This window comes from Cyrtonyx montezumae, unplaced genomic scaffold, assembly GCF_038088225.1.
Source record: "Cyrtonyx montezumae isolate F1298 unplaced genomic scaffold, pur_monq_1.0 scaffold_14, whole genome shotgun sequence".
Classification (NCBI taxonomy): domain Eukaryota; kingdom Metazoa; phylum Chordata; class Aves; order Galliformes; family Odontophoridae; genus Cyrtonyx; species Cyrtonyx montezumae.
Genome location: NW_027071870.1, coordinates 9,420,015 through 9,434,287, shown reverse-complemented (window position 1 = coordinate 9,434,287; position 14,273 = coordinate 9,420,015). Strand labels below are relative to the sequence as shown.

The window sequence follows — 14,273 nt, the reverse complement described above, 5'->3', positions numbered from 1 at the left end:
TTAAATTTGTTTTTCTGTTTTCAAAAGTGTGGTTAGGACTTCTCTTAGAGTATGGAAGGTGCTCAGGAGGTAATTTCTGACAACTTCCACTGAGGTCATAGGCACAAACACTAAGTAGCAGAGTTAGTACTGCATTCCAGCATTGTCATAGAAATAGGCTGGTGCGTTGCACATATTTTAATCCATTAACAACACTGATAAAAGCATTTACATGGATCCATGTAGACAAAGAAAGTGCAGCTTGTCTTCATAGGACAGTGGTGTTTGACTGACTGGGCTCAGGGCCAAAACAGTTCACCTGGCACACTCATTTCAGGTATTTGTAGACATGGTAAGATCCCCTTCAGCTCCTCTGCAGTATGCTGAACAATCCCAACTCCCTCAGCCTTTCTTCTTAGGAAAGATTCCCCAGTTCCTTAATCATCTCTATTGCCTTTCATTAGACTCTCTCCAGTATGTCCAGTGCCCAGTCCTTCCTGGTCTTGAATATCTCCAGGCATCCACATAATCTCTGGGCAATCTGTTACAGTGCCTCATCACCCTCTGAGTAAAGAATTTGTTTTTAACATCTAACCTAAATTTCCCCTTCTTATTTAAAAATTTTTCCCCTCCATTCTATCACTGTCTGTTTATGTAAAAAGTTGCTCTTGATCTTCTTTATAAGCCCCCTTTAATTACTGTAAGACTACAGTGAGGTCTTTTCAGAGCCTTCTTTCCTCCAGGCTGAACAAGCCCAGCTCTCTGATAATCTTCATGGCCCACTTCTGGACCTGTTACACATTTTTCTAGCGTTGGGAGCCACAGACCTGTACACAGTACTCCATCTGTGGCCTCATCAAATCAGAGTAGAGGTGGATGATCACTTTTATTGACCTGCTGTCTACAAAAAGGTTCAGCTCTGAGATGGTGGTCAGTCACTGGAGCAGGCTCCGGAAGGCTGTCAAGGCACAAAGACTGCCAGAGTTCAAGAAGTGCTTGGACAACATTTACTAGCTCTATGGGCCAAAAATGTTCATAATGAGGGTAATCAAGCAGTGAGACAGATTGCTCAGCAAGGCAGTGGAATCTACATGCTTGGAGATATTCAGAACTTCACAAGAACCCAACCTGATAGCTCTACTGTGACTAACAGGCTAGATCAGACGACTGCCAGGGGTCATTTCCAAATAAAATCATACTGCATACTATGTCCTTGAGATTCAACCCCTCTACTCAAAGCATGACTAAAAGACCAGACTAATCTCCCTTCCCCAGCTCTACTAAATCATGTAATAATTAGGATATCTAATTCTGGTCTTTTCATCAACATATATCCATTGCATCCCCCTCCTGATTCAATTTCAGAGGAAGGACACTTCTTGAAGTACTGTGCCATCCCTATATTCAGGTAGGACCAGATGACACCAGAACTTCAAGAGAAAATTGACTGGGAAAGGTAATTGAATATAAAATGGAGAAAAAGTACAAAGACACTGAAATCATTTTAATCAGTTAGTGACTACGTTTCCTCGAGCGTACTGGGAGGAAAGTCAGTATATTCTCTTGGGAATAAAGTAAGGGCAGCTGTTATTTCTAGGAACATTTAAAGTTAGAGGATGGGAGGGGGGAGGAACAATAAAAAACAAAAGACCACAGAGGTACGCTTTCAGTTTTGCTTTTAAAAAATGTTACTATTTTCATTTATCAATTTCTTTAATCTTTCACAAAAATGCTAACAAATACAGATGTTTTAATGACAATTTTTGCATGTTTGTTTAAGGAAAATACAAATTTTAAGTCGTTGAAAGTGAAACCTCTTAAATTCATAACACCTAGAAAAGTCATTCAAAAGACATCCAATTTATAGAACATGGATAAGAATCAAAAAATTACTGTACACTAAGAATGTAATAAAGACAAAAAATTGGGATAATACAATGCTGCTTTACATAGACATTCAACATTTAGAACAGTAAACTCATAATTTCAAACAGGCCTTTCTTTGGATAAAAAATGCATTATATACAAACAAATTCATCAAAAGAAATTCTGTATAGCCTCACTATTTACAGCTAAAAATACTGAAAGTAAAGGTAAAAGAGATTGAAAGTATAATGTCATGCCACTATCCAAAAGTAACAAAAGTAGTGCAATGGCAAAAAAAACCGGTGTGAGCTTTTCTAGGACAACACAGAAGATAACATTCAGCATATGTGCATGTTCTACCATGCCTTTGCCATGACACATTCCGAGGTTCTGCAAAGGACATTCATAGCTTTAAAGCTCCACAGTTATTCAAAGAGATGATTCCTATAGCCAGCTCTCATGTTCAGCACTAGCAACCGCAGACACACTTTTCTCAACAATTCCATCTGCATTGGTTGCTTCTCCTAACACTACTACTAAACTTGACAGAGTGGTGTGGGGATCAAGTAGTTTCAGAAGAGATATGTCCACCTTTCTTTCTTGAAAGATGCGGTTCTGAATTGTCATAGCTAACATAGAGTCTATGCCTAATGACGAAAGTGGAGTATTCATGGTCAGTTCATCTGGGTTCAATCCAGTGAGGTCGGCCATCAGGGAGGTAATATAGTCTTCAGACTTGACTAAAGCAGTATCCAGGACATGAGATTCCTCAGCAATATCAAGTTTGCTTCCAAATTCTTCTAACATGAGTGAGCTGAAGCGACTTTTGAGAGAAATAATCCGAATAAAAACATGATTAATTAAAGTTTTAACATTTAATTTGACAACAGCTTGCTGTGGGTTATTCAAAAGTAAGCTCTTCTTGAGATACTCATGGATCTCATGCACTTGCAGAATATCTATGCCCTTAGACCCCAGAATGTTCTGAATATGGTTTTGATTGAGCAGTATGCCAAGGTTCAAAGCACCCCAGTTAATGGATTGGCCCGAAAGACCGCAGTTCCTCCTGTAGAGGCAGAAGACGTCCAGGAAAGAGTTTGCAGCTGCGTAGTTTGCCTGTGTGGAGTTTCCTAGAAAGGAAGTAACAGAGGAGTAGCACACAAAGTAGTCAAGCTGTTGGCCTCTTGTAGCCCAATGAAGATTTAGGGTCCCTGCCACTTTGGGGCTCAGCACTTTCTGAAAGTCAGCAAACTTCAGAACTTCAAGACGACCATCGTGTAAAACAACAGCACTTTGAAAGACACCTTTGATTGGACACCCTGCAAATGACTTTACAATGATCTGGAAAGCTTTCTCAACATCGTTGGTTAAAGTAATGTCGCACTGCACGAACACGATTTTGCTGCCTTCATACTTCTGCTGCAAAGCCTTCATCTCTTCTTGCTTCTCCTTACTCGGAATTTTCCTGGAGAGTATTGCAATACACCCTCCTCCATTTGCTGCTATAAATTTCACAGTTTCAAAGCCAAGGCCAGTGAGCCCCCCTGCTACAACATAAACAGCATTCTGCTTAAATATCTTCTTCTCGGATTCATACAACGGTATATCTGAAACAACGGTGATGTCCCTCTGCTTTCTCAGCACAGCAAGTGGGACAGATTTGCAGGTAAAAGAGGACACCACAGACTGCAGCCTTTCAAAGTTCTCAGTTTGCTGAAAAACAGCGGCTGGTAGATGCCTAAACCGTTTCATATCCAAAGAACTGATCCACACATGCACAGCCTTTTGGAGTTCCTTTAGAGATGCTTTCTGGAAGATACTGCTAAGGATGAGGATATGAAAGCTGATATTTTCACAATCAAGTCCAATGATATTCTGAATACATTCCGATTGTTGATGGCCACATACTATCACCACATCCTTAAGACAGTACATGCGGGCCAAATCATCCTGAGACAGTCTGCCTACTGGAGGAAGAACAACAAGGGCACTGCACGCATTTATATACTGCAACATATCGGGACTGGGCCTTGCAAGTACTGTTTTCCAGCCCATCTCTTCTGCTGCCGCAGAAAGAATGCGACATAAAACTGATGATGGTTCTGTAGAAATAATGCCCAAAGTTCTGCCACGTTTCCCCTTGGGTAACCTCTGATTTAAGATCTCCCATGCAATGATGAAGTAGGACACACAAGGGACAGTTTGAAAGCACGGAAATTTCTTTACATTCAAACAAATTGTTCCTGGGACCTGAATTCTGGAGGATGCAGCAGCTGGGTAACAGGAAACCACGTGATCTCCCACTTTGACTTTCTTCACGTCAGTGCCTATTGCTGTGACTGTGCCACTGAAATCAAGAGCCAAAAGTCTGTACTTGTCCACTGCTTGAGAATTCCAGTAGAGTGTATTACCAAAGTTACGACTAGAAACACTAATGGGAAAATAATCTTCAGAGTGGATACATATTTTATCCACTTGAATTTCAACGCTTTGATTTTCCAGCTGAGTAGCAGTGCTGGTGCATAATTCAGCAGACAAGTCTTTTGCTGAGTACGGGTCAGCAGTGTACAAAGTGAACGTTTCCGAATTCTGCAGAGACCTTACATGTTGGGTGTAATTTTCATCTACAAATGGCGTGCGTTTGATTTCAGATGCATAAATTCTTCCTTGGCTGATGCAGACTTCTGGATAATCCTTACCTCCGTATTTGACAAGAACATCTGATAGTGCTGAGATGTCCAGGGAGCTGGAAGAGCTGAGGTCAATTATCTGAAATGTGATTTCTGGAACTTCAACGACACAAGTTCTGGTCATGCCATGCAATGCAAACCCACAGTTAACGTGGTCAACATTTCTCTCTGTTGTTCTGTAGCTGATCACTCTGATTGAACAGTGAGACCCTTTCTCTCTTAATGCCACGATAACTTGGCGATAGGCTTCACAACACTTTGACAGTTGGTCTACCACTTTACTTGGGAACTCTTCTTTCACCCTTTGAATTCCCCACAGGAAGAGAACTTCATCGTAATCCTCAACCTCTGCTTTCATTTGATGCTCTGTTTGGACGTCCAAGAGCGATTCCCAGTCTTCATACATAACATATCTGGAATCAGGATGCAAATATTTTCTGAGCTGCTCAGCTACCCCAAGTTTGTCAGCAAACACTAGGACTCTAGGCATTCCTTCTAAATGACCAATGGTATGCGATGGAGAGACTTCTGACCACTTGTTTTCAAACATGAACTCGTTGTCTCTGGAAGATGCCTGTTTCATGAAGGTGATGGTAACACGCTTGAGTTCAGCCAAAACAGACCCATGTTTGTCCATGAAACATCCACACACCTCTAAGCAGCTCCCAATGGCTCTGCTTGTTCTCATGTATATCATCATTTCTTCTTCCAGAGGTCGCAGCACTACCAGACTGCCTATCCCTGAAGGAAAGCCTGCTCTGGACTGCAGCGTGCTCGAGATCATGACAGCAGTCATCTGCATAAAACAGTCCAGCAGCACTGGATGGATACAGTAGCTGTACATCTCTCTGAGAGTCTCCTTGTTCACCTTGATGCTTGTTATAGCTTCCTTAAGGTCCTGGCAGCAATGAACATCCTGGAGCTGCCTGAATACGGAGCCATACTGAAAGCCAACCCGAGACAGCGCTTCATAGACCGCCTCTGTGCTAATCACTGATGTGCACCTGTGATAGACCTCTTGGAAGGAGATGGTGCTTTCTTCCACAACACCCTCGGACACCTTTCTAACTTGGCCTGAAGCATAAACTGCATTGGAGGAAGAGAGAATCTCAAAGGCTGTCCCTGCTTTTTGTGGACTCAGCTTGATATTCAAGACTTGGGAACTCTGTGTGAGAACACATGGTGCTGAAAAACTGACACTCATCTGGCAAGCACTCAGAGGCGCTTTAGGTCTTGAGCAGCTCATCACGCAGGCCAGACCAAGCTCCACGTAAAAGGCACCGGGGACTAAAGCCACACCATTGTTCTTGTGCTCATATAAGTAGGATGTGGTGTCCTGGGAGAGCAGGCAGCCGTACTCTGTGTTGTCACTGTTCAAGACATAGATCAAAGGATGACTGGAGCTGACATCTCTTTGGTTTGCTTGTTGAAGGGCATCCGGAGAGGTCACGACTTTTTTACGGTCAAACTGATACCGAGGAATGGTCGCGGGAACGCTCTGATATCCATCATAAAAGTGCTGCCAGTTGGGATTATAGCCCAGTTCAAACAGATTTCCTACCAAGTTAAAGAGCACCTGATACTCTGCATCGGACTGCAAAGAAGACAACACCTTAGTGACTTTTCCTAGTGTCTCTTTTATGTTTCGCTGCAACACACGGTGAGGACTTATTTCAACAAACACTACATTTTCTCTGTCTCGAGCTGCAGTTTCTATGGCTCGAGTGAAAGCAACCGGTTCACGAGTATGCTGGGCCCAGAATTTGCCACGAGTGAAGTCATTTGCAGAAGCAGCTGCCCCGGTCAGTGTTGAGATTACTTCAACATCACCCTTCTGTTCTTCTAAAGGCTCTATGCTCTGTTCCAACTCCCTGAGTATCACATCCATGCTAGGGCTGTGGTAGGCAGCTGGGACATTTAAAACATGAAGAAAGATGTTTCTTTGGCTGAAGGCTTGTGCTAAATCTTTCTGGACCACGTCCACATCATCTGGATTTCCAGACAAGGTGCATGAAACTGGGCTGTTGAAAGCTGCAATGCACACCCTTCCCGAGTAGGGATGCAGGTGTTCAGCAATCTCTTGAACAGGGATGTTTCCAACCACCAGCATTCTGCCCCGGGCAGTCTTTGCCTGCAGCCTGCTCCGGTGATATATCACTTTGACCGCATCTGCCAGGGAAAGGTAGCCAGCAGCATGTGCTGCGGCAACTTCCCCTACGGAATGGCCAACTGCAGCCACTGGCTTAATGCCCCAGTACTTCAGAAGAGAAGCTAAGGCAACCTGCAGGGTAAAAAGCATGGGCTGGGACAGTTCCGGATTCAGCAACTCTTTCGAGCTGCGACCTCTTGCTGGCAGAAGGCTGATGGGAGCGTGTTTCTGAAAGAGAGCTTCTATTTCCTTACACTTGTCTCTGAACACCGGCTCTGAGCTCAGCAGTGCCTCACTGAACTCCTTCAGCGTTACGCCGTTGCCGCAGAACACGAACACCAGCTGTGGCTCCACCTTCGACACGGCCAACTCGGTGCTTGCTGCCGACAGAACTTCTTGCTGCAAGTGTTGGAGGGAGTTTGCCACAAATGCTTTTCGGTACCTGTAGTTGGCATGGCTTCTCCTGCAGGCAGATGTATAGGCCAGGCTTGGGAGAGTTACGCAGTTTCTTGTGCTCAGCTGCTCAGCTGTGTCTGCCATTGTCATCTGAAGGGACTTAGCTGACGCTGCAGACAGCACAACTAACTCCAGCGGCCTCTTAAAGGCAGGAAGAGGCCCTGGCTGCTTAACCTGCCTGACTACAACATGGGCATTGGTTCCTCCAAATCCAAAGCAGTTGATGCCAGCTACTCTTCCGTACTCACCAGAATCTTCCCAGGGCTCAACCGCTGTGGGAATGGCAAGGTTTAATTTCTCTGTATCGATGCTGCTCATCTCCTTTGAGTAATGCAAAGATGGAACAATCTTCCCATGGTGCATCATCAGAAGCACTTTGATCAAGCCTGCTGCTCCAGCAGCTGATTCAGTGTGGCCGATATTTCCTTTCACCGAACCAATTTTCAGAGTGGGAACTTGTGAAGGCCTATTTTTACAGACAACGTTACCAAGGCTTTCAGCTTCCGTGGGGTCTCCAACTGCAGTTCCTGTCCCGTGGGCTTCAATGTACTGCACAACTGAGGGATCTACGTGACTTCCATAAATGCTGCGCAGTAGCTTCTCCTGCTCTATTTGAGACGGCCGTGTGATTGGCGTTATAGACCTACCATTCTGATTGACCGCACTGATGTTTATAACACCCCAGATTTTGCTGTAGTCTTCCATTGCCTGTTTCACAGAAAGAAAAAATCAGCTTTAATCATCCCATGTTTTACCTATATCTAAGAAGAAGAACCAAAACCCGACACACGGTATCAGCAACCTTAAATTTGTGACATCTTTCCCACACTAGTGAAGTGCATAAATGTTTTCTTCATGCTAATAAGTAAGCTTGAGTTAGGAAAGCTTCTTTCTATGGTCATTATTAAAATTGGAAATACAGAATCCAAGTAAGAAAACAGGCTTACTTTAGGCTTCTTCACAAACAATCTTACCTTTTTCAGTGGTTTGAGGAAAACAACACCACAGCCTTCTCCCCTTCCGTAGCCATCTGCCTTTTTGGAAAAGGGTTTACTCATTCCATCTGTAGAGATCATTTTTGCCTTACTGAGAGATACAAAGGTACGAGGATCCATTATGCTGTTTACACCACTGCAAATAGCTGCTTCGCAATCTCCTGGAGTAAAATAGAGACATATTCGAGTTGAGATTTCCAAGATGATTGATAGAAATTTCTTAATTATCTATAACATCATTAATTGAAAGGACAGATATTACAGAAAGACTTTACTGATGCTAAAAATTGTTTGTGAAATTGTAATTACTAAGGTTGGAATCTGTCATAATAAGAGATTGTTGATAAGGTACTCAATACAATTATCTAAAGTTACATCACGAGAGAGAAAATAACAGAATTGCTTGCAGTAAAAGGATTATTGCTTCTGCAGGTACATTGTATATATTTCTGAGGTGCATATATATGTATATATATATATTTCTCAGCAATTCCATACAGCATCAATCCTAATTTCTTTTTCTCCTCAGTCCCATTACCTGATTTAATTGCTCTCAAGGCATAGTGCAGAGCAAAAAGAAATGATGAACAAGCAGTGTCAATTGTCAGCGATGGTCCAGTCAGATTAAATGTGAAGGAGACCCTGTTGGCAGCTATGCTCGTTGCTGATCCTGTACCAGCATAATGATTTATTTCACTTACTGATTTGCTTCTTATGATTTCAAAGTCTCGATTCATAAGACCTGTAACAATACAAATACATCTCATGTTACCGAGTGAAAAAAGGGAGGTACAGCTCTGAACTTGACACCACATTCTTATCTCAAAATTGATGAGATATGGATCTGAAGGGTGGACAGTTCAGTGGATAAGGAATTGGTTAGAAGGTCACAACCAGAAGGTTGTGGTCAATGGCTCTACCTTCATGTGAAGGCTTGTAACAAGCAGTGTCCCCTCAGGGTTTGTCTTTAGACCAATACTCTTTAACATTTTTATGAATGTCACAAATGATGGGATTGATTGTACCCTCATATGTTTTCTGATGACACCAAACTGAAGGAACAGTTGTTATAACAGAATGAAGCAATGCCATACATAAGAACCTTGATAAACTCAAAAGGTGGGCCCTTGTGAACTTAATGAAGCTGAACAAAGCCAAGTGCAAGGTTTTGCAATTGGGTTGAGGTAATCTCAGCTAAGTATACAAACTGGGAGAGAGCATCATTGAGAATAGCCCTGAGGAGAAGAACTTATGGGTCCTGGTTGATGAAAAACTTAACATGAGCCAGTATTTTGTGCTTGTAGCCCAGAAGGCCAACATTATCCTGGGTTCCATCAGAAGATGAGTGGCCAGCAGGGCAAAGGAGGTGATTGTCCCCATCTATTCTATCCGCGCATGGCCCCAACTGGAATACTGCATCCAAGTCTGGTGCCCCCAATACAGGAAAAATGTGGAGCTTTTGGAGAGGATCCAGAGAAGGGCCACAAAGATTATCAGAGAGATGGAGCACCTCTCCTGTAGAGACAGGTAGAAATGGTCTTGTCCAGCTCAAAAAAGAGAAGACCTCATTTCAGCCTTCAAATATTTAAAGGAATTTTATAAAAACAATCTAAATCAATTTTGTATGCAGGAAGATAGTGATAGGACAAGATGGAATGGTTATAAACTAAAAGAGGAGAGATTTAGATGTCAGGGGAAGGTTTCTTACTGAGAGAGTGGTGAGGTGCTGGAAAAGGGTGCCCAGAAAAGGTTGTGAATATCCCATCCCTGGAGGTGTTTAAGGCCAGAATGGATGGGGCCATGGGCAACCTGATCTAATAATTGATCTAGCAGTTGACAACTCTGCCTCTGGCATGGGGGTTGGAACCTGATGATTTTTGAGGTCCTTTCTAACAAGCCATTCTTTGATTTTATAATTCTATGATCCTATGACAATCCACAGTTGGACAAGTGCACCGTGGTAGCATACCACTATCTACATGACAATGTCTGCGACTTTCAAATGATCTTGACCTCCAAAACACCTTAACCACTGGTATACTGCTAAACACCAAGGTGTCAGCCTGGTTTGAGAGTATCAGTCTTAGAAGAGCTGGGCATGATGGAGACTTTAATTGTTTCCTGTCAACACCAGTGAGTCAAAATATTAACAGGGACACCAAAAGTAGATACATTAATTATATAATGAACTTCTAAGAGTGACCTAACAGTCTTACTTCATCAAAAATTACTGGTCACAATAAAGTAGCCTTTAGGTTTCTTATACCAGATATACATTAAGTTTACAAAGGGATGTTCCATTTTCATGAGGCTAAAATGAGCATTCTTCACCATAAAATTTTCCTCTTACCAACAAAAACACCCGTTTTGGTGCCACTGATAGCTTCTACAGGGACTCCCGCATCCTCCAATGCTTTGTATGTGCATTCTAACAATAACTTCTGTTGTGGATCCATGCTTTCAGCTTCTATACTATTAATTCCAAACAGCTGATTGTCAAATGTGTTAAATCTATAATACACAGATTAGAAAAGAGCACAATATGTATTCAATACATAGAGAGATTGCCAGCTTTTTTTTTTTTTTTTTTTGCAATGTCAAAAAAAGCAAACCCATAAGTGAGAACAGAGTTCCCATTTATGAATTTCACACACACACACACACACACACAAATTAGGCCAGTAGGCCAAGGATGTTTTATTTTCTGCCACAAAGCATGTATTTTTATCAACTATTCTACATTTCAGAAATAGAAAACCACCCAGTGATTTTTTTTCACTCTAGTAGATTATTCCTCTGATACCAAAAGGACTACCAAACTTTGCAGAATGAGACTCCCTTTGATCCCCTTACTTTGTTGACTTGGTCACAAGTTTTAAATACTATATTTTAGGCAATTTAAAGACAATATGGACCAATGCCTGTACAGTTTAAATGCATATCAGCACAGATGCTCCCAGAAGATGCCCATTTTTCTCTAATAATAAATTTAAAATATTTTATTTGCTTTTTTGTGTGTTTATCTCTTAAAAATCTTTAAAATAGGTCCACATTTACAAATAACTAAATCCAGATTTTAGCTTTTACCCCAAGATTACATTTGTATGGCTTTCTGTCATCTCTTGATTTAAGCAAAAAATTAAATATCTAAAAGGAGACTAATTATTTAAGTAATTCTGATCCAAACCCATTAAGTATTCTTCTCATGGACCAATAAGATTACTTTTCTCTCCATATCAATTTCTCATTGGAAAAAAATGCTTATCTCTAATATAGTTTGACATGAGACAATGGGGATCAAGTGAAAAGATATGCACTGCAGTTCAGATCTCCATGACCTCTTTGTGCAGTAGGACTTTTAACCAATATTTATATACACAAGATTAGAGCCTGAGCTCCAGCAAAGGTGATCAAACTCCAAACTGAAACTGAGCAAGACTCACCAGGCAGTTCGTACACCTCGAAGTCCATACTCTGCCACCTTCCTCCGCAGGCCTTAAGTGGGCTGTACAAATCCTTTGGCAGGCTGTAGCCTACCTTAGACCTGGTATACACACCTTCATATACAGTGCACACGGAGTTGTGTATACCCAAAAAGTATAGACACCCACTGCATGACGGGTGGCATCTCAAGACATGACAAGTATGGACAGACAAGTTGCATTATGCATTCAAGGGTCATGGCCTGCAAAGAAATCTGTTCATAACTGTCATGTTACAGGAATTCCTGTAATCTAAAAGCTGCAAGTTTACTGTGTGAGATGAAACAAAACCTGTTTCTACACCCAATTTATAACATCTCCTTGTGCCTTACTCTCTCTGAGGGGCTGGACACACCAGACTAGATACAGAAAAAATCAGTGGCACAGCACAGTAACACACTTACTCATTGAGAAGAGCAGCTCGTGTTGTACATATTTTTCCTGGCTTGTTACTGTCTGGATCATACCACTCTGCAGTATTAAATCTCTCTGGGGGTATTTCTACTGTGCAGTTTTTACCTTCCTCCAGCACCTTCCAGAAATTGTCAATTCCTTCACCTATTGTACAAATATTGCAAACAAGATTAAATCATGTGCTCCCTTTTGGCAAGCTCGTTCAGAGACACACACTCTGTTACCTCAATCTCCCACATATACATCTAGGCTGTTGAAGCGGAATCACGACACATAAACCAACCATCATTTTTCAGTGACAGGAAAATAGAAAGGAATAATCGTCCTTTCACTACATGCTTAAAAGCAAGTTGCTGCACCAGATATGTTCGTTGAAAACTCTAAAGAATGTTTAAGAAAAATAACATTGCAAATACCCAGATAGCATGGCATCCATGTTCTGACACACATTTCTTCTCCCAGCTTCAGCTTTTCCCAGCATGAACATATCCCCATCCACATTCACTCTGGAAACAGAGCCAACCTCTGCTATGACCAAGCACTGACCAGCTCAGCCCTAGCTGATGTGGGACATCAGGGTCTGGAACTGTGCTAACAGTCAGTAGTAGTTATTGGAGGACAGCAGTCTCACCCATGGATAAACAGCCTACAGCTACTCATGATTGTCTGGCCAGTGCCCTTGCAGTAACATCAAATCACCACTGACACACCTGGTTTGTCTGTATGAGCTTCACGTGTGTAGCTCAAAGCTCTGCCCACAGTCAGCACTGCAGGTCTCGCTCTCAGTGGACAAATTCAAACAAACTCATTTTTTCACCATAAGGCGATCGTTTAAAGCATCCTGCTTTGTATTTATGCAAAACTTACCTCCAGGAAAGTTGCATGCTATTCCCACAATAGCAATTTCATCACCCGTCTCCATCTTTATCACCTGAGCAGCACAATGCAGTTAAAATGTCAGACAGTTCAAACAACTCTATGTTAATCATTAGATGAATATTAGTTTACAAGACGATCTTCCCGTAAGTACATATATCTGCTCAAGGGTTGGCTTATTTTGAATGACTGATTTTGGGCTGCAATGAGAAAGGTGGCCAGACCTGAGGGGCATTTCTCATTTGCTCTTTTCATGTAGAGGAAAGTCCCTAACTAAGTCTTCAGACTCCCTAATCCATTGAAACTCTTTTTTTTTTTTTACTCTTTAACCTCTGCTACACCCATCACCACCTGATCTGTTCTTGGATCCGTCCTGCTTCACACTCTGAGTACAGCAGGGAAATAAGCACTGGCCAAGGCACGCTTTCAGCTCTATTGTCTCCAACCTGTTCATAAAACAGAGTTCCCAAACAGGCTCTGTATGTTACCAGTTAAAATCAGACCATCTAAACAGCCAACAGAGAATCCAGTAATGGAAGGAACAGAAGTTGCTTCATGCATACTCTGAAAATAGGCTTGGAAAGAAAATCTTATCTGGGGCATTGCTTAGCTGGATCCCGTGGCTGCCTCACTTTTCTCTACATTTCTATTTCTATTTATCTCTTCATTAACTTATATTTTAAATTTCAGTTTCTATTTATTTCCATTTCGTAATTTAGGCTTTATTTAATTTGTACTTAAATTTCCATTTCATTTCTACTTCTTTTCAATTGATTTCCATGTTATTTCTGTTGCATATTTTAATTTAATTGCAAACATAAAGTTGAAAAGCCCAACACAGATATTCTCACCACAGTGATATTTGAAAGCATTGGCTTTAAGTTGTCAACTAAATAGCATTTAATAGAGAAATAAGGGATTTCCCATTTTAACATTATATATGACAGCTACAGAGCTATCCAACAAGATATGCAACTCTTACCTTCCGTGATTCTAGTAGGTTTACTAACAGCCTGAGTCTTTGGAAGTCCTTTATATAGCTTTCTGGGAGGTTTCTTATTCAAATACATGCTAAACAGTGGCAAAAATGTGAACGCCTTTTAGAAGAAAAAAAACCAATGAGTCACTGCATTATGATTTGTCAGCAGCCCACTCCACGACTAAAGTTCAAAACTCTCTCCTTGAGGGTAGTAAATTCCTAATGAAAGGAAGTTACACATCAGGACAAAAATAAAATCTGTCTTATCTAACTTCCACTCTTACCTAATATCCTCAAGTAAACTCTGAAGGCATCACAGACTCTGCTAGATGCCTTTTTAACTCCTTCTCGGCTGCTTTCTTCCCAACTACCCAAACTCATCTTTCT

General features: G+C 41.6%; 1 protein-coding gene across 1 annotated transcript; it reads right to left on the bottom strand.

Moving 5' to 3' along the window:
* Positions 1-2,241: 2,241 nt before the first annotated feature.
* LOC136045493 (phenolphthiocerol/phthiocerol polyketide synthase subunit C-like) lies at positions 2,242-13,961 on the bottom strand. Its single transcript, XM_065731417.1, has 7 exons — positions 13,890-13,961; positions 12,899-12,962; positions 12,022-12,175; positions 10,486-10,646; positions 8,674-8,877; positions 8,115-8,296; positions 2,242-7,848 (listed from the first exon to the last, which is right to left on the bottom strand). Exons 2-7 carry the CDS (start codon positions 12,951-12,953, stop codon positions 2,290-2,292), a joined length of 6,315 nt encoding a protein of 2,104 aa, XP_065587489.1. The 5' UTR covers positions 12,954-12,962; positions 13,890-13,961; the 3' UTR covers positions 2,242-2,289.
* Between the last annotated feature and the right edge of the window lie 312 nt (positions 13,962-14,273).

Bases quoted from the DNA above. Each gene is read 5' to 3' on its own strand.
- LOC136045493 (XM_065731417.1), bottom strand. From the start codon at position 12,953: ATGGAGACGGGTGATGAAATTGCTATTGTGGGAATAGCATGCAACTTT. The intron at 8,878-10,485 runs GTAAGAGGAAAA...GTATTGTTACAG, and splicing joins CAAAACGGGTGTTTTTGTTG to GTCTTATGAATCGAGACTTT. The intron at 7,849-8,114 runs GTAAGATTGTTT...TCTGTGAAACAG, and splicing joins TCCTCAAACCACTGAAAAAG to GCAATGGAAGACTACAGCAA.